Genomic DNA, 20,279 nt, shown 5'->3' with positions numbered 1-20,279 from the left:
ATCTGGGGCTATATATGCAGGACTATTTTCTAGGCAGGGAAGGAAAAGGTTAACAAGAACTAGTTGCAAATTGCAATGCATCCAGGAAATTCAGGTACTTGATGAGCGACCGAACACCCACAGAAGGGGAAGAAAGTCATCCAGATAAGCAAATAAATGAGGAAAAAAGAGTGTCCAATAAATAATGTGAATGATAATGTAGATAACACCTTTAATTGAGAACATATGTGCTGTGCTCCAGAACAGGGTTATTGCAAAAGGGTAATTGTTGTAATGTTATATTGCTAAAACAAATGTTCTAATTTGTTGTATTTGTATACCAACAACACATCCCCTTAGGTTACTAGGAGATGGAACTGGGTCCACCCCGTGTTAGTGGAACAGTCTGTGGTTAGCTGAGAAAGGGAGAGGAACTATGTTGCATGAGCTCCTCAGAGCTAGGTCCGAGTTTCACAGAACTATGATGTCTGAGACTACAGCTATCCAAGCAAGCTACTATACTACAAAAGTGCTCCAGAGAGAACGGCAATTTAAGGGTCCAAAATCTACAAAGCTGTGCATTGGAGTCAGACGGCAAGGTATTGTGCACATTCATGGCAGAGCGAGACTTTGCTGCTGTGAGGGGAAATATTGCTAACGCACCATTCCACATTTCGAGATGGTTTGGGCAGCTGTACATTAATTCTGTAACCCTCTGTCTGGGAACTACAGAAACCTTTACAAGAACTTTATTGAATGCCTAAGGTTCAGCAGGGAGAGAAAGAAGCAAGGAGTACTACAACTTCCATAATTGCTGCTGCCATATATTACTATTGTGAGGAGTGAACTACACTTTGAAATATATCTTCTTCCTGTCGGATGTACTTCTGCTTCAATTTTGCACTTATTTATTTACTACTGGCCTGGATACTGTACCTACACCTCCTGCCAACACTTAACACCAAGGGAATTACAACTACCACCAGGAAGGAGACCCCCTGTCACTGCATGGCCCTAGGGGATATCGGTGTGAGGATTGTCGCTGTGATCCATGTGTACAAGTATCATAGCCAGAGCTAATACCATCCCCTCGTCGGGATGAATAACTATTGGCTTTAGCCTTTGCCTCACACATAATGACAGCAAGCACGAGTAAGAAAATGATTACCGGGTTTTTCTACTTTTATAACTTCAGCTCCAAGATCCCCAAGAATCATTGTAGCGAAAGGTCCAGCCAAGACTCTACAAAATAAAAGGTATATAGATAACAACTTGTTAATAACATCCTCATAGGGAAGGAGATGCTGTCTAAATGAATGTTGGTTAAAAACATTTGGGGAGGAATTAATTAAACTGTGTGGGTCAAAAAGTTTGATGCCAGCCCCACTTGCGCCAAAATATGCCATTTGTGTGTTTTGAGACTCACTCGCCACTTTTCAAAAAAAGTTAGCAGAGATAAGTTGGTGGCATAGGACGAGGCCGCACATATTTCACTTCTGGCACACTGCCTGCCTGAGATGTGCCACAATTATTAGGGGCTTGAGTATTAATAGTTGTGCTGTATCTGACCCCAGAGTAGCTCAGGACCAGCATAAAAAACGTCTTAATAAATTCCTCCCCTGAACTATTTATTTTATTTGTTGCAACACACCTTGTCAAGTCGAGGACTTTAACTCCATCTAATGGCCGTATATTGGCGGAATCTGTTGCTTTAAAAAGACAAACATAAATATTAAACTGGTCACATCTGACACTTGCATAGACGTTATATAAAGACTTTGCTTCTGTATATATATATTTTTTTATCAAACTTTTTATTGAGTTTTACAATACAAAGGTATACGGTACAACAAGTACACCACAATTACAACACAAAATTACCTCTCCCCCCTCCGTGCAGTATCCCCACCCAACTAGAGATCTTCTATATGGATCCTGCAATGAGGTATACACTATATCACACTACATATACACCCTCCCGTGTCAGAAGCTAGGTTCTCCTTCCTCTCCGAAAGGAGTTTGATATACAGACGTGGACAAAATTGTTGGTACCCTTTGGTCAATGAAAGAAAAAGTCACAATGGTCACAGAAATAACTTTAATCTGACAAAAGTAATAATAAATTAAAATTCTATAAATGTTAACCAATGAAAGTCAGACATTGTTTTTCAACCATGCTTCAACAGAATTATGTAAAAAAATAAACTCATGAAACAGGCATGGACAAAAATGATGGTACCCCTAACTTAATATTTTGTTGCGCAACCTTTTGAGGCAATCACTGCAATCAAACGCTTCCTGTAACTGTCAATGAGACATCTGCACCTCTCAGCAGGTATTTTGGCCCACTCCTCATGAGCAAACTGCTCCAGTTGTGTCCGGTTTGAAGGGTGCCTTTTCCAGACTGCATGTTTCAGCTCCTTCCAAAGATGCTCAATAGGATTGAGGTCAGGGCTCATAGAAGGCCACTTTAGAATAGTCCAATTTTTTCCTCTTAGCCATTCTTGGGTGTTTTTAGCGGTGTGTTTTGGGTCATTGTCCTGTTGCAAGACCCATGACCTGCGACTGAGACCAAGCTTTCTGACACTGGCTAGTACATTTCTCTCTAGAATTCCTTGATAGTCTTGAGATTTCATTGTACCCTGCACAGATTCAAGACACCCTGTGCCAGACGCAGCAAAGCAGCCCCAGAACATAACAGAGCCTCCTCCATGTTTCACAGTAGGGACAGTGTTCTTTTCTTGATATGCTTCATTTTTTCGTCTGTGAACATACAGCTGATGTGCCTTGGCAAAAACTTCGATTTTTGTCTCATCTGTCCACAGGACATTCTCCCAGAAGCTTTGTGGCTTGTCAACATGTAGTTTGGCATATTCCAGTCTTGCTTTTTTATGATTCGTTTTCAACAATGGTGTCCTCCTTGGTCGTCTCCCATGTAGTCCACTTTGGCTCAAACAACGACGGATGGTGCGATCTGACACTGATGTTCCTTGAGCATGAAGTTCACCTTGAATCTCTTTAGAAGTCTTTCTAGGCTCTTTTGTTACCATTCGGATTATCCGTCTCTTAGATTTGTCATCAATTTTCCTCCTGCGGCCACGTCCAGGGAGGTTGGCTACAGTCCCATGGATCTTAAACTTATGAATAATATGTGCAACTGTACTCACAGGAACATCTAGTTGCTTGGAGATGGTCTTATAGCCTTTACCTTTAACATGCTTGTCTATAATTTTCTTTCTGATCTCTTGAGACAGCTCTTTCCTTTGCTTCCTCTGGTCCATGTCGAGTGTGGTACACACCATATCACCAAACAACACAGTGATTACCTGGAGCCATATATATAGGCCCAATGGCTGATTACAAGGTTGTAGACACCTGTGATGCTAATTAGTGGACACACCTTGAATTAACATGTCCCTTTGGTCACATTATGTTCTGTGTTTTCTAGGGGTACCATCATTTTTGTCCATGCCTGTTTCATGAGTTTATTTTTTTACATAATTCTGTTGAAGCATGGTTGAAAAACAATGTCTGACTTTCATTGGTTAACATTTATAGAATTTTAATTTATTATTACTTTTGTCAGATTAAAGTTATTTCTGTGACCATTGTGACTTTTTCTTTCATTGACCAAAGGGTACCAACAATTTTGTCCACGTCTGTATGTGTGTCCAACAGCCACACCTTCACCAGTTCTGAGGGGGCTAACCCAGAATTATTATTCCAATTTTACCATTGCTTTTGAAATTTTGGGAGCATCCCCCTTTTTAAGTATACCTTTTTTTCCAACCATATCATCTGGTTAAAGATCCCTAATAGATCCTGTATGCACGGGATTGTGGGTCGAATCAATAGACTGTGGACTGACCGCAGTGCTTACAATAGACTGCGGGCTGACTTTCTGCAGTGTTTACAATAGACTGTGGACTGACTGACTGACTGCAGTGCTTACAATAGACTGTGGACTGACTGACCGCAGTGTTTACAATAGACTGTGGACTGACTGACTGCAGTGCTTACAATAGACTGCGGACTGACTGACTGCAGCGTTTACAATAGACTGTGGACTGACTGACTGCAGTGTTTACAATAGACTGTGGACTGACCAACTGCAGTGCTTACAATAGACTGTGGACTGACCGACTGCAGTGCTTACAATAGATTGTGGACTGACTGACTGCAGCGTTTACAATAGACTGTGGACTGACTGACTGCAGTGTTTACAATAGACTGTGGACTGACTGACTGCAGCGTTTACAATAGACTGCGGACTGACTGACTGCAGCGTTTACAATAGACTGTGGACTGACTGACTACAGTGTTTACAATAGACTGTGGACTGACTGACTGCAGCGTTTACAATAGACTGTGGACTGACCGACCGCAGCTTTTACAATAGAATGTGGACTGACTGACTGCAGTGCTTACAATAGACTGCGGACTGACTGACTGCAGCGTTTACAATAGACTGTGACTGACCGACTGCAGTGTTTACAATAGACTGTGGACTGACTGACCACAGCATTTACAATAGACTGTGGACTGACTGACTGCAGTGTTTACAATAGACTGTGGACTGACTGACTGCAGCGTTTACAATAGACTGCGGACTGACTGACTGCAGCGTTTACAATAGACTGTGGACTGACTGACTACAGTGTTTACAATAGACTGTGGACTGACTGACTGCAGCGTTTACAATAGACTGTGGACTGACCGACCGCAGCTTTTACAATAGAATGTGGACTGACTGACTGCAGTGCTTACAATAGACTGCGGACTGACTGACTGCAGCGTTTACAATAGACTGTGGACTGACTGACTACAGTGTTTACAATAGACTGTGGACTGACTGACTGCAGTGCTTACAATAGACTGTGGACTGACCGACTGCAGTGCTTACAATAGATTGTGGACTGACTGACTGCAGCGTTTACAATAGACTGTGGACTGACTGACTGCAGTGCTTACAATAGACTGTGGACTGACCGAATGCAGTGCTTACAATAGATTGTGGACTGACTGACTGCAGCGTTTACAATGGACTGTGGACTGACTGACTACAGTGTTTACAATAGACTGTGGACTGACCGACCGCAGCGTTTACAATAGATTGTGGACTGACCGACTGCAGCGTTTACAATAGATTGTGGACTGACCGACCGCAGCGTTTACAATAGACTGTGGACTGACTGACTGCAGCGTTTACAATAGATTGTGGACTGACTGACCACAGCATTTACAATAGACTGTGGACTGACTGACTGCAGTGTTTACAATAGACTGTGGACTGACCGACCGCAGCTTTTACAACAGAATGTGGACTGACTGACTGCAGCGTTTACAATAGACTGTGGACTGACTGACTGCAGCGTTTACAATAGACTGCGGACTGACTTTCCGCAGTGCTTACAATAGACTGCGGACTGACTGACTGCAGCGTTTACAATAGACTGTGGACTGACTGACTGCAGTGTTTACAATAGACTGTGGACTGACTGACTGCAGTGCTTACAATAGACTGTGGACTGACCGACTGCAGTGCTTACAATAGATTGTGGACTGACTGACTGCAGCGTTTACAATAGACTGTGGACTGACTGACTGCAGTGCTTACAATAGACTGTGGACTGACCGACTGCAGTGCTTACAATAGAATGTGGACTGACTGACTGCAGCGTTTACAATGGACTGTGGACTGACTGACTACAGTGTTTACAATAGACTGTGGACTGACAGACTGCAGCGTTTACAATAGACTGTGGACTGACCGACTGCAGTGTTTACAATAGACTGTGGACTGACTGACTGCAGTGTTTACAATAGATTGTGGACTGACTGACTGCAGCGTTTACAATAGACTGTGGACTGACTGACCGCAGTGTTTACAATAGACTGTGGACTGACAGCACAATTTACAATAGACTGTGGACTGACAGACTGCAGTGTTTACAATAGATTGTGGACTGACTGACTGCAGCGTTTACAATAGACTGTGGACTAACCGCAGCGTTTACAATAGACTGTGGACTGACAGACTGCAGCGTTTACAATAGACTGTGGACTGACCGACTGCAGTGTTTACAATAGACTGTGGACTGACTGACTGCAGCGTTTACAATAGACTGTGGACTGACCGACTGCAGTGTTTACAACAGACTATGGACTGACTGACTGCAGCATTTACAATAGACTGTGGACTGACTGACTACAGTGTTTACAATAAACTGTGGACTGACTGACCGCAGCGTTTACAGTAGACTGTGGACTGACCGACTGCAGCGTTTACCATAGACTGTGGACTGACTGACCGCAGCGCTTACAATAGACTGTGGACTGACTGACTGCAGCGCTTACAATAGACTGTGGACTGACTGACCTCACCATTTACAATAGACTGTGGACTGACCGACTGCAGCGTTTACAATAGACTGTGGACTGACTGACCACAGCGTTTACAATAGACTGTGGACTGCCCGACTGCAGCATTTACAGTAGACTGTGGACTGACCGCACAATTTACAATAGACTGTGGACTGACTGACTGCAGCGTTTACAATAGACTGTGGACTGACTGCAGAGTTTACAGTAGACTGTGGACTGACCGACCGCAGCGTTTACAATAGATTGTGGACTGACTGACCGCAGCGTTTACAATAGAATGTGGACTGACTGACTGCAGCGTTTACAATAGACTGCGGACTGACTGACCGCAGCGTTTACAATAGACTGTGGACTGACCGACCGCAGCGTTTACAATAGACTGTGGACTGACCGACCGCAGCGTTTACAATACACTGTGACTGACCGACTGCAGCGTTTACAATAGACTGTGGACTGACCGACTGCAGTGTTTACAATAGACTGTGGACTGACCGACTGCAGCGTTTACAGTAGACTGTGGACTGACCGACCGCCGCTTTTACAATAGACTGTGGACTGACTCACTGCAGCGTTTACCATAGACTGTGGACTGACTGACCGCAGCTTTTACAATAGACTGTGGACTGATCAACTGTAGCGTTTACAATAGACTGTGGACTGACTGACCTCACCATTTACAGTAGACTGTGGACTGACCGCACAATTTACAATAGACTGTGGACTGACTGACTGCAGCGTTTACAATAGACTGTGGACTGACCGACCACAGCGTTTACAATAGACTGTGGACTGACCGACTGCAGCGTTTAGAATAGACTGTGGACTGACCGACCGCAGCGTTTAGAATAGACTGTGGACTGACTGACTGCAGCGTTTACAATAGACTGTGGACTGACTGACCGCAGCGTTTACAATAGACTGCGAACTGACTGACTGCAGCGTTTACAATAGACTGTGGACTGACCGACTGCAGCATTTACCATAGACTGTGGACTGACCGTCTGCAGTGCTTAAAATAGACTGTGGACTGACTGCAGCATTTACAATAGACTGTGGACTGACTGACTGCAGTGCTTATAATAGACTGTGGACTGACCGACTGCAGTGTTTACAATAGACTGTGGACTGACCGACTGCAGCGTTTACAGTAGACTGTGGACTGACCGACTGCAGCGTTTACAGTAGACTGTGGACTGACCGCAGTGCTTACAATAGACTGCAGAGTGACTTTCCGCAGTGTTTACAATAGACTGTGGACTGACTGACTACAGTGTTTACAATAGACTGTGGACTGACTGACTGCAGAGTTTACAGTAGACTGTGGACTGACCGACTGCAGCATTTACAGTAGACTGTGGACTGACCGACTGCAGCGTTTACAATAGACTGTGGACTGACTGACCACAGCGTTTACAATAGACTGCGGACTGACTGCAGCGTTTACAATAGACTGTGGACTGACCGACTGCAGCATTTACAGTAGACTGTGGACTGACCGACTGCAGCGTTTACAATAGATTGTGGACTGACTGACCACAGCATTTACAATAGACTGTGGACTGACTGACTGCAGTGTTTACAATAGATTGTGGACTGACTGACCACAGCATTTACAATAGACTGTGGACTGACTGACTGCAGTGTTTACAATAGACTGTGGACTGACCGACCGCAGCTTTTACAATAGAATGTGGACTGACTGACTGCAGCGTTTACAATAGACTGTGGACTGACTGACTGCAGCGTTTACAATAGACTGTGGACTGACTGACTGCAGTGCTTACAATAGACTGTGGACTGACTGACTGCAGCGTTTACAATAGACTGTGGACTGACTGACGGCACCATTTACAATAGACTGTGGACTGACCGACCGCAGCTTTTACAATAGAATGTGGACTGACTGACTGCAGCGTTTACAATAGACTGCGGACTGACTGACCGCAGCGTTTACAATAGACTGTGGACTGACCGACCGCAGCGTTTACAATAGACTGTGACTGACCGACTGCAGCGTTTACAGTAGACTGTGGACTGACCGCAGTGCTTACAATAGACTGTGGACTGACTGACTACAGTGTTTACAATAGACTGTGGACTGACCGACTGCAGTGTTTACAATAGACTGTGGACTGACCGACTGCAGCGTTTACAGTAGACTGTGGACTGACCGACCGCCGCTTTTACAATAGACTGTGGACTGACTGACCGCAGCGTTTACAATAGACTGTGGACTGACTGACTGCAGCGTTTACAATAGACTGTGGACTGACTGACTGCACCATTTACAATAGACTGTGGACTGACTGACTGCAGTGCTTACAATAGACTGTGGACTGACTGACTGCAGCGTTTACAATAGACTGTGGACTGACCGACCACAGCGTTTACAATAGACTGTGGACTGACCGACTGCAGCGTTTAGAATAGACTGTGGACTGACCGACCGCAGCGTTTAGAATAGACTGTGGACTGACTGACTGCAGCGTTTACAATAGACTGTGGACTGACTGACTGCAGCGTTTACAATAGACTGTGGACTGACTGACCGCAGCGTTTACAATAGACTGCGAACTGAATGACTGCAGCGTTTACAATAGACTGTCGACTGACCGACTGCAGCATTTACCATAGACTGTGGACTGACCGACTGCAGTGCTTAAAATAGACTGTGGACTGACTGCAGCATTTACAATAGACTGTGGACTGACTGACTGCAGTGCTTATAATAGACTGTGGACTGACTGACTGCAGCGTTTACAGTAGACTGTGGACTGACCGACTGCAGCGTTTACAGTAGACTGTGGACTGACCGCAGTGCTTACAATAGACTGCAGAGTGACTTTCCGCAGTGTTTACAATAGACTGTGGACTGACCGACTGCAGAGTTTACAGTAGACTGTGGACTGACCGACTGCAGAGTTTACAGTAGACTGTGGACTGACTGACTGCAGAGTTTACAGTAGACTGTGGACTGACTGACTGCAGCGTTTACAATAGACTGTGGACTGACTGACTGCAGAGTTTACAGTAGACTGTGGACTGACCGACTGCAGCATTTACAGTAGACTGTGGACTGACCGACTGCAGCGTTTACAATAGACTGTGGACTGACTGACCGCAGCGTTTACAATAGACTGCGGACTGACTGCAGTACTTACAATAGACTGTGGACTGACCGACTGCAGCATTTACAATAGACAGTGGACTAACCGACTGCAGTGCTTACAATAGACTGTGGACTAACTGACTGCAGCATTTATAATAGACTGTGGACTGACTGACTGCAGCATTTACAATAGACTGTGGACTGACTGACTGCAGCATTTACAATAGACTGTGGACTGACTGCAACATTTACAATAGACTGTGGACTGACCGACTGCAGTGCTTACAATAGACTGTGGACTGACCGACTGCAGTGCTTACAATAGACTGTGGACTGACTGACTGCAGCATTTACAATAGACTGTGGACTGACTGACTGCAGCATTTACAATAGACTGTGGACTGACTGCAACATTTACAATAGACTGTGGACTGACCGACTGCAGTGCTTACAATAGACTGTGGACTGACCGACTGCAGTGCTTACAATAGACTGTGGACTGACTGACTGCAGTGCTTACAATAGACTGTGGACTGACCGACTGCAGTGTTTACAATAGACTGTGGACTGACTGACCGCAGAATTTACAATAGACTGTGGACTGACTGACTGCAGTGCTTACAATAGACTGTAGACTGACTGACTGACTGCAGTGCTTACAGTAGACTGTGGACTGACCGACCGCAGCTTTTACAATAGAATGAGGACTGACTGACTGCAGCGTTTACAGTAGACTGTGGACTGACCGACCGCAGCGTTTACAATAGATTGTGGACTGACCGACCGCAGCTTTTACAATAGACTGTGGACTGACCGACCGCAGCTTTTACAATAGAATGTGGACTGACTGACCGCAGCGTTTACAATAGACTGTGGACTGACTGCAGCGTTTACAATAGACTGTGGACTGACTGACCGCAGCGTTTACAATAGACTGCGGACTGACTGCAGTACTTACAATAGACTGTGGACTGACCGACTGCAGCATTTACAATAGACAGTGGACTAACCGACTGCAGTGCTTACAATAGACTGTGGACTAACTGACTGCAGCATTTATAATAGACTGTGGACTGACTGACTGCAGCATTTACAATAGACTGTGGACTGACTGCAACATTTACAATAGACTGTGGACTGACCGACTGCAGTGCTTACAATAGACTGTGGACTGACCGACTGCAGTGCTTACAATAGACTGTGGACTGACTGACTGCAGCATTTACAATAGACTGTGGACTGACTGACTGCAGCATTTACAATAGACTGTGGACTGACTGCAACATTTACAATAGACTGTGGACTGACCGACTGCAGTGCTTACAATAGACTGTGGACTGACCGACTGCAGTGCTTACAATAGACTGTGGACTGACCGACTGCAGTGTTTACAATAGACTGTGGACTGACTGACCGCAGAATTTACAATAGACTGTGGACTGACTGACTGCAGTGCTTACAATAGACTGTAGACTGACTGACTGACTGCAGTGCTTACAGTAGACTGTGGACTGACCGACCGCAGCTTTTACAATAGAATGAGGACTGACTGACTGCAGCGTTTACAATAGATTGTGGACTGACCGACCGCAGCTTTTACAATAGACTGTGGACTGACCGACCGCAGCTTTTACAATAGAATGTGGACTGACTGACCGCAGCGTTTACAATAGACTGTGGACTGACTGCAGCGTTTACAATAGACTGTGGACTGACTGACTGCAGCGTTTACAATAGACTGTGGACTGACTGACCGCAGCGTTTACAATAGACTGTGGACTGACTGACCGCAGCGTTTACAATAGACTGTGGACTGACTGCAGCGTTTACAATAGACTGTGGACTGACTGACTGCAGCGTTTACAATAGACTGTGGACTGACTGACCGCAGCGTTTACAATAGACTGTGGACTGACTGCAGCGTTTACAATAGACTGTGGACTGACTGACTGCAGTGCTTACAATCAGGGCCGTCTTTGCCACAGGGCAAAAGGGGCAGCTGCCCCGGGCCCAGTTGCTCCTGGGGGCCCAAGGGAGCTCCGTTTCCCGTTTCACTATGCAGTCTTCTTCAGAACAACTTACAAGCAAGCACGTTGTCACGTGGTTGGTAAAGGGGGTGTGTGGTGAGTGGCGCCGCGGCGGAGCAGCCAGCAGCAGGGACTAAGTCTCCGCCTCCTGAGCTAAAGGGATTGGGTGGTGAGTCACGGACTCACGTGACCACCAGTGACTCACTCACCTTACACAGGCAGACCTGCCACTGCGGCGCCAGGAGGAGAAGGAGGTAGGTAGAGGCTAGAGCTGCACGCATATTGACTTTATTTATATTAGAAATTTAGACCGGTCAGTCGGTCAGGTCACCGAATTATTAATTAACCCTTACCCCATTCATAAATTAGTGGGGCCCCAGGAGACATAAGGGGTTGGGTTCTCTCTGTCTGCTGCTGAACTGTGGCCTGGGGCCACATTTACTAATCTTTGCTCAGGGGGGCCCTCATGGTGTGGTGTGGACTGGTCATTTTCACTAAGGAATATAGTTTAACCATTTATGTGCAAAAGAAAAAATACAAAGTCAGCTCCAATCAGATATCTCTGCACATAGACCAAGAGTCTTGGTCTATGTGCAGATATCTGATTGGAGCTGACTTCTTATTAACCAGTCCACACCACACCATGAGGGCCCCCCTGAGCAAAGATTAGTAAATGTGGCCCCAGACCACAGTTAAGCAGACAGAGAGAAGCCCTTATGTCTCTCGTCTCTCTAATAATCCACCAGTAATTTAAATAACCCTACCCCATTAGTGGGGGATTATTATAGAGACGCGAGACATAAGGGGTTGGGTTCTTTCTGTCTGCTGAACTGGGGCCACCCGGCCATATTTACTAATCTTTGCTCAGGAGGGCCCTCATAAATAAAGACCCTCATGGTGTGGTGTGGACTGGTCATTTTTACTAAGGAATACAATTGAACCATTTATGTGCAAAAGAGAAAATCAGAAGTCAGATCCAATCAGATATCTGCACATAGACCAAGAGTCTCTTTTGGACATAAACGGTTAAACTATATTCCTTAGTAAAAATGACCACTCCACACCACACCACACCATGAGGGCCCCCCTGAGAAAAGGGTGACAGCAGCCATAGCAGCGCCACTGCCTCTGTCTGTAAGTCGCTGGAGTGCACGGCAGGAACTGTGAGCTGTCTGAACTCTGAGCGGCTGTACAGTCAGTAGTGGTATGTGACATGTGTGGCAATAATAATGTGTCGGCTGGCCTGCAGCCTGTTAAAGAGCTGTGTCATGTCGTGTGTGATGTGCTTCCCAATTATGCCATACATACGTGTGCAGATACTGGTCCTGTACTCCTGTGAGGCTGCAAGGCAGGGGTGTGGATCACTCCTGAGACTGCATGTGCTTAGGCCTCGTGCACCCGGCCGATGTTTGGGTCCGCATCCGAGTCGCCGTTTTGGCGGCTCGGATGCGAACCATTCACTGTGTGTTGTGGTGGAGGGCGTGATTGCATGCTAGGGTGTGTTAAGGCGGGATCCAGGGGGCCCAAGTAAATTCTTGCCCAGGGTCCAATCAATATTAGAGACGGCCCTGCTTACAATAGACTGTGGACTGACTGCAGCGTTTACAATAGACTGTGGACTGACTGACCGCACCATTTACAATAGACTGTGGACTGACCGACCGCAGCATTTACAGTAGACTGTGGACTGACCGACTGCAGCGTTTACAATAGACTGTGGACTGACCGACCGCAGCTTTTACAATAGAATGTGGACTGACTGCAGCGTTTACAATAGAATGTGGATTGACTGACCGCAGCGTTTACAATAGACTGTGGACTGACTGACTGCAGCGTTTACAATAGACTGTGGACTGACTGCAGCATTTACAATAGACTGTGGACTGACTGACTGCAGTGCTTACAATAGACTGTGGACTGACCGACTGCAGTGTTTACAATAGACTGTGGACTGACTGCAGCATTTACAATAGACTGTGGACTGACTGACTGCAGTGCTTACAATAGACTGTAGACTGACTGACTGACTGCAGTGCTTACAGTAGACTGTGGACTGACCGACCGCAGCTTTTACAATAGAATGTGGACTGACTGACTGCAGCGTTTACAGTAGACTGTGGACTGACCGACCGCAGCGTTTACAATAGATTGTGGACTGACTGACCGCAGAGTTTACAATAGACTGTGGACTGACCGACCGCAGCTTTTACAATAGATTGTGGACTGACTGACTGCAGCGTTTACAATAGACTGTGGACTGACTGACTGCAGCGTTTACAATAGATTGTGGACTGACTGACTGCAGTGTTTACAATAGACTGTGGACTGACCGACCACAGCTTTTACAATAGACTGTGGACTGACTGACCGCAGAGTTTACAATAGACTGTGGACTGACTGCAGCATTTACAATAGACTGTGGACTGACTGACTGCAGCGTTTACAATAGACTGTGGACTGACTGACCGCAGCGTTTACAATAGACTGTGGACTGACTGACCGCACCATTTACAATAGACTGTGGACTGACCGACCGCAGCGTTTACAGTAGACTGTGGACTGACCGACCGCAGCTTTTACAATAGAATGTGGACTGACTGACTGCAGCGTTTACAATAGAATGTGGATTGACTGACCGCAGCGTTTACAATAGACTGTGGACTGACTGACTGCAGCGTTTACAATAGACTGTGGACTGACTGACCGCAGCGTTTACAATAGACTGTGGACTGACCGACCGCAGCGTTTACAATAGACTGTGGACTGACCGACCGCAGCTTTTACAATAGAATGTGGATTGACTGACCGCAGCGTTTACAATAGACTGTGGACTGAATGACTGCAGCGTTTACAATAGAATGTGGATTGACTGACCGCAGCGTTTACAATAGACTGTGGACTGAATGACTGCAGCGTTTACAATAGACTGTGGACTGACCGCACCATTTACAATAGACTGTGGACTGACTGACCGCAGCTTTTACAATAGACTGTGGACTGACTGACCGCAGCTTTTACAATAGAATGTGGACTGACTGACCGCAGCGTTTACAATAGACTGCGGACTGACTGACTGCAGCGTTTACAATAGACTGTGGACTGACCGACCGTAGCGTTTACAATAAACTCTGGACTGACCGACAGCATGGTATACACTAGGCCATAGACTTGACCAGTGGCAGGGGTTACACTAGGCAACAGACTGACAGACAGCAGGGTTTATGCTACACTGTGGACTGACCGATGGCACATTTTGCAGAGGGCAATAGACTGTTGGTGGTGTTCACACCAGACTATGGACTGACGGTACAGTTTACATTAGGCCTTAGGGTACCAGCACATGCACGAAGGTCAACATGCAGGAGATCTGCACAAATTTCTGTGTGGATTTCTGTGCGTATCTGCACCGAAACAGCACCAAAACAAAATCACAATTTCAAACTGTGTTTTTTCAAATTGCATCTTGCGCTCCCAGGTACCTCAGTGGAGCAGGCAGCCATTGCTATGAATGGTATTACCGCGCGGCTCACATGTTTGCTGCACCTGCAACACATGAAATGCATACAATTCAGCACTGTTCAATTTTTGGCAATTTGTGTGTAGCGGTTGCAGCAAACGTGAGTCACTCTGCAAACCCCATTCATTCCTATGGCTGCCCCGCTACACTGAGGTACTTGCGAGCGAGACACGTTTTGCACCTAAAATCACTGTGTAGCCAAATCCTTAGAAATTATTGTCCAGTGCACATCTTGCATGATGTATACAGTCCTGGAACTGCAGTTCCAGGGTGCATATCTTTGTTCTAGATGTGAGCAAATAACCCGTTTGGAATCGCAAATCGAGTCTCTAAACGGGCAAGTTGCAACACTGAGAGGCATTGATAATTTGCAAAAGAGTTTGCTTCTCACCGAGCAAGCACTCTTTGGGGTAGATGAGGGGGAGGGTGACAGAGAGGAGGCTGAGGAAAGTGAGGTAGCTAGCTGGGTAACAGTTAGAAAGCGGGGTAGAGGGAAGAGTGCCAGGGAGGCTAGCCCTGATCTGACACACCCCAACAAGTTTGCACGTTTGGCAGATGAGGGGGATGTCAGTCCGGGGACGGCACTGCTGCAGCCGGACACTTCCTCTGCCAGTCAGGGGAATGTCAGCTCCAGTAAGCAGGGAACCAGAAGAGCAGGGCAGGCCAGACAGGTGCTGGTAGTGGGCGACTCCATTATTAGGGGAACAGATAGGGAAATCTGTCACAAAGACCGTGATCGCCGAACAGTGTGCTGTCTTCCTGGCGCTAGAGTTCGACACATCGCGGATCGGGTTGACAGATTACTGGGAGGGGCTGGAGAAGATCCAGCGGTCATGGTCCATATCGAAACCAATGACAAAGTTAGAGGTAGGTGGAGAGTCCTTAAAAATGATTTCAGGGATTTAGGTCAAAAGCTGAGGGCAAGGACTTCAAAGGTAGTATTTTCCGAAATACTGCCTGTACCACGAGCCACACAAGAAAGGCAACGGGAGATTAGGGAGATTAACAAGTGGCTCAAGAACTGGTGTAGGAAGGAGGGGTTTGGGTTTCTGGAGAACTGGGCCGATTTTTCTATCGGCTACAGGCTCTATCGTAGGGACGGGCTGCACCTCAATGGGGAAGGGGCAGCTGTGCTGGGGAGAAAGATGGCTAGAAGGTTGGAGGAGTGTTTAAACTAGGGACTGGGGGGGAGGGTAATTACGTTATAGGACGGGAAGATAGCGCAGATAGAGACCGGGGGCAAGGTAATGGGACTGGGGGAGGAATGGAAGGAGGGACTAGAACAGTTCAGAAGGAAAGGTGTAGGGTAAAAAATATACATAAACCTCTCAAATGTATGTATACTAATGCTAGAAGCCTGACTAATAAAACTGGTGAACTGGAATTAGTGATGTGTGAGGAGGACTATGACATAGTGGGAATAACTGAGACATGGCTGGATGATAGCTATGACTGGGCGGTTAATGTACAAGGTTACAGTCTGTTTAGAAAGGATCGTCAAAACCGGAGAGGGGGAGGGGTCTGCCTTTATGTAAAGTCCGGTCTAAAGCCCACACTCCGCGAAGATATAAGTGAGGGACATGAACATGTGGAGTCAGTGTGGGTAGAGATACATGGAGCTAAAAACAACAATAAATTACTAATAGGAGTTTACTATAAACCACCTAATATACCAGAGTCCACAGAAAATCTATTACTAAACGAGATAGACGAGGCGGCAAATCATAATGAGGTGGTTATTATGGGGGACTTCAACTACCCAGATATAGACTGGGAAACTGAAACTGGTTCTTGGCAATAACCAAAGACAATTACCTCTCCCAACTGGTTCAGGACCCGACTAGAGGGACGGCCATACTGGACTTAGTATTAACCAATAGGCCGGACAGAACAACAGACGTGCAGGTTGGGGGACACCTGGGAAATAGCGACCACAAAGTAATAACCTTCCAATTATCATTCAAAAGAGCGTTTCTACAGGGAGGAACAAAAATACCAAACTTCAAAAAAGCTAAATTTAGCCAACTAAGAGAGGTCATAGGCCAAACTAACTGGGACAAAGTCCTCAAAAATAAAAATACAGCCACAAAATGGGATATCTTTAAAAACATCCTAAAATCTCATTGTGAGAGGTACATACCGTATGGTAATAAAAGGTTAAGGAACAAAAAGAAACCAATGTGGATAAATAGAACTGTTAAGAAAGCAATAAATGACAAAAAGAAAGCATATCATTCACTGAAACAGGAGGGGAGCACGGAAGCACTGAAAAACTATAAGGAAAAAAATAGAACATGTAAAAAACAAATAAAAGCGGCCAAACTAGAGACCGAGAGATTAATTGCCAAAGAGAGTAAAACTAACCCTAAAATGTTCTTCAATTATATAAATGTTAAAAAGTATAAATCTGAAGGTGTCGGCCCTTTAAAGAGTAATGAGGGGGAAGTCGCAGAGAGCCACGAGGAGAAAGCAAAGCTGTTAAATATTTTTTTCTCCAATGTATTCACTGAGGAAAATAAATTGTCAGATGACATGCAGAATGCAAAAATAAATTCCCCATTAAAAGTGTCCTGTCTGACCCAGGAAGAAGTACATCAGCGACTTAAAAAGATTAAAATAGACAAATCGCCAGGACCGGATGGCATACACCCTCGTATCCTAAAGGAATTAAGTAATGTCATAGCCAGACCCTTATTTCTGATATTTGCAGACTCTATACTGACAGGGAATGTCCCACAGGATTGGCGCATGGCATATGTGGTGCCAATATTCAAAAAGGGGCCAAAAACAGAGCCTGGAAACTATAGGCCGGTAAGTTTAACATCTGTTGTGGGTAAACTGTTTGAAGGTTTTCTGAGAGATGCTATGTTAGAGCATCTCAACAGAAATAAGCAAATAACGCCATATCAGCATGGCTTCGTGAGGGATCGGTCATGTCAGACTAATTTAATCAGTTTCTATGAGGAGGTAAGTTCTAGACTTGACAGCGGCGAATCAATGGATGTCGTATATCTGGACTTCTCCAAAGCATTTGACACTGTACCACATAAAAGGTTAGTATATTAAATGAGAATGCTCGGACTGGGAGAAAACATCTGTATGTGGGTAAGTAACTGGCTCAGTGATAGAAAACAGAGGGTGGTTATTAATGGTAAATACTCAGATTGGGTCACTGTCACTAGTGGGGTACCTCAGGGGTCAGTATTGGGCCCTATTCTCTTCAATATATTTATTAATGATCTTGTAGAAGGCTTGCATAGTAAAGTATCAATTTCCGCAGATGACACTAAACTGTGTAAAGTAATTTACACTGATGAGGACAGTATACTACTACAGAGGGATCTGGATAGATTGGAGGCTTGGGCAGATAAGTGGCAGATGGGGTTTAATACTGATAAATGTAAAGTTATGCACATGGGAAGGAAAAATGCAAGTCACCCGTACATACTAAATGGTAAAACACTCGGTAACACTGACATGGAAAAGGATCTAGGAATTTTAATAAACAGCAAACTAAGCTGCAAAAACCAGTGTCAGGCAGCTGCTGCCAAGGCCAACAAGATAATGGGTTGCATCAGAAGGGGCATAGATTCCCGTGATAAGAACATAGTCCTACCACTTTACAAATCGCTAGTCAGACCACACATGGAGTACTGTGTACAGTTCTGGGCTCCTGTAAACAAGACAGACATAGCAGAGCTGGAGATGGTCCAGAGGAGGGCATGTAAAGTAATAACTGGAATGGGGCAACTACAGTATCCTGAAAGATTATCAAAATTAGGGTTATTCACTTTAGAAAAAAGACGACTGAGGGGAGATCTAATTAATATGTATAAATATATCAGGGGTCAGTACAGAGATCTATCCCATCAGCTATTTATCCCCAGGACTGTGACTGTGACGAGGGGACATCCTCTGCGTCTGGAGGAAAGAAGGTTTTTACACAAACATAGAAGAGGATTCTTTACGGTAAGAGCAGTGAGACTATGGAACTCTCTGCCTGAGGAGGTGATGATGGTGAGTACAATAAAGGAATTCAAGAGGGCCCTGGACGTATTTCTGGAGCTTAATAATATACAGGCTATAGCTACTAGAGAGGGGTCATTGATCCAGGGAGTTATTCTGATGGCCTGATTGGAGTCGGGAAGGAAGTTTATAGTCCCCTAAAGTGGAGAAAATTGGCTTCTACCTCACAGGGTTTTTTTTTTTGTTTTTTTTTTGCCTTCCTCTGGATAACAGGCCGAACTGGATGGACAAATGTCTTTTTTCGGCCTTATGTACTATGTTACTATGTTAATCCTAAAAATACATGTCCGCAATCCGTATGTCTGTTCCGCTGTACCTGGAAAAATATAGAACATTTACGGACAAGGATAGGACTGTTCTATAGATGGCAAGACGCTCCATTCCAGAAAATATGGAACACACACGGCCAGTATCTGTGTTTTGCTGACCACAAAAACAGTTATTGCCGTGTGTACGAGCCCTAACGATGGGTTCACACTGCCGACACAGCCTTCCAAGTTGTTCCGGAATAGGATGCTGGGAATCGACCAGACACAATATTTGTCCAGCAATTCTCCAGATATTTGCCAGAATTTGGTCAGATCCCCGCTGGACCCATTATAGTTAATGGCGGAGATTTCTGAAAACTGGTGTAAAGTAGAACTGGCTTAGTTGCCCATAGCAACCAATAGGTCTATATTTCTCCAAACTTCTATTAACTCTTTTTCTAATCCTATCAATAAAACCAAACTGATCACCCTTCCAAATAAAGAGTGGGATGATTTCTGAAAAAATTCATGTAACCTCAGGCAACAGGGACTTAATTTAACTCAAATCTACCTTCATTTATCCAACAAATCTAAGGTTCTTTTTCCCAAATCATGCCCCCCAGTATGGATAATCTAAGGATCCTGCTGGGGTAAAAACTGTAGCTCACCTCTCAAGATTGGAATGATTTGTTTCCATCTTAAACCCCTAAAACCCAACCAAAATATTTAATTAAATAACAAACCAATACACATTTTTTGTGAATAATTAGGCTCAGCAGCCCTTCTTTCAGCCCAAAAGACAAAAGAATGACCCAGAATCCAAACGATCAATTGCTTTGAACCTAAAAGAAATTGATTTAAATTAGAAAACTAAATTAGGCCGAACATATAATTTATATCTATTAGATTCCCAACGTCTAATTTTTTAAATTACTGCCTCATTCAATCCCAAATTGGCAGCAACAGTGGCCGCTCCAATGCTAAAAGAA

General features: G+C 45.1%; 1 protein-coding gene across 3 annotated transcripts in view; it reads right to left on the bottom strand.

Moving 5' to 3' along the window:
- The window catches only part of SUGCT (succinyl-CoA:glutarate-CoA transferase), a 942,268-nt gene that overhangs the window by 905,769 nt on the left and 16,220 nt on the right, over positions 1–20,279 (bottom strand). For 2 of the 3 annotated variants that reach the window (XM_044293704.1, XM_044293703.1), the window contains exons 2-3: positions 1,631–1,688; positions 1,148–1,221 (exon numbers count right to left, since the gene is read on the bottom strand). In XM_044293704.1, coding sequence (XP_044149639.1) covers positions 1,148–1,221; positions 1,631–1,688 — 132 coding nt within the window. The remainder of the gene's footprint in view (positions 1–1,147; positions 1,222–1,630; positions 1,689–20,279) is intronic. The other variant, XM_044293705.1, reaches the window with a different exon arrangement.

The sequence above is a fragment of the Bufo gargarizans genome, chromosome 5, assembly GCF_014858855.1.
Source record: "Bufo gargarizans isolate SCDJY-AF-19 chromosome 5, ASM1485885v1, whole genome shotgun sequence".
NCBI lineage: Eukaryota > Metazoa > Chordata > Amphibia > Anura > Bufonidae > Bufo > Bufo gargarizans.
The sequence above is the reverse complement of the archived record's forward strand: the minus strand, read 5'-3'. Positions and strand labels throughout refer to the sequence as shown.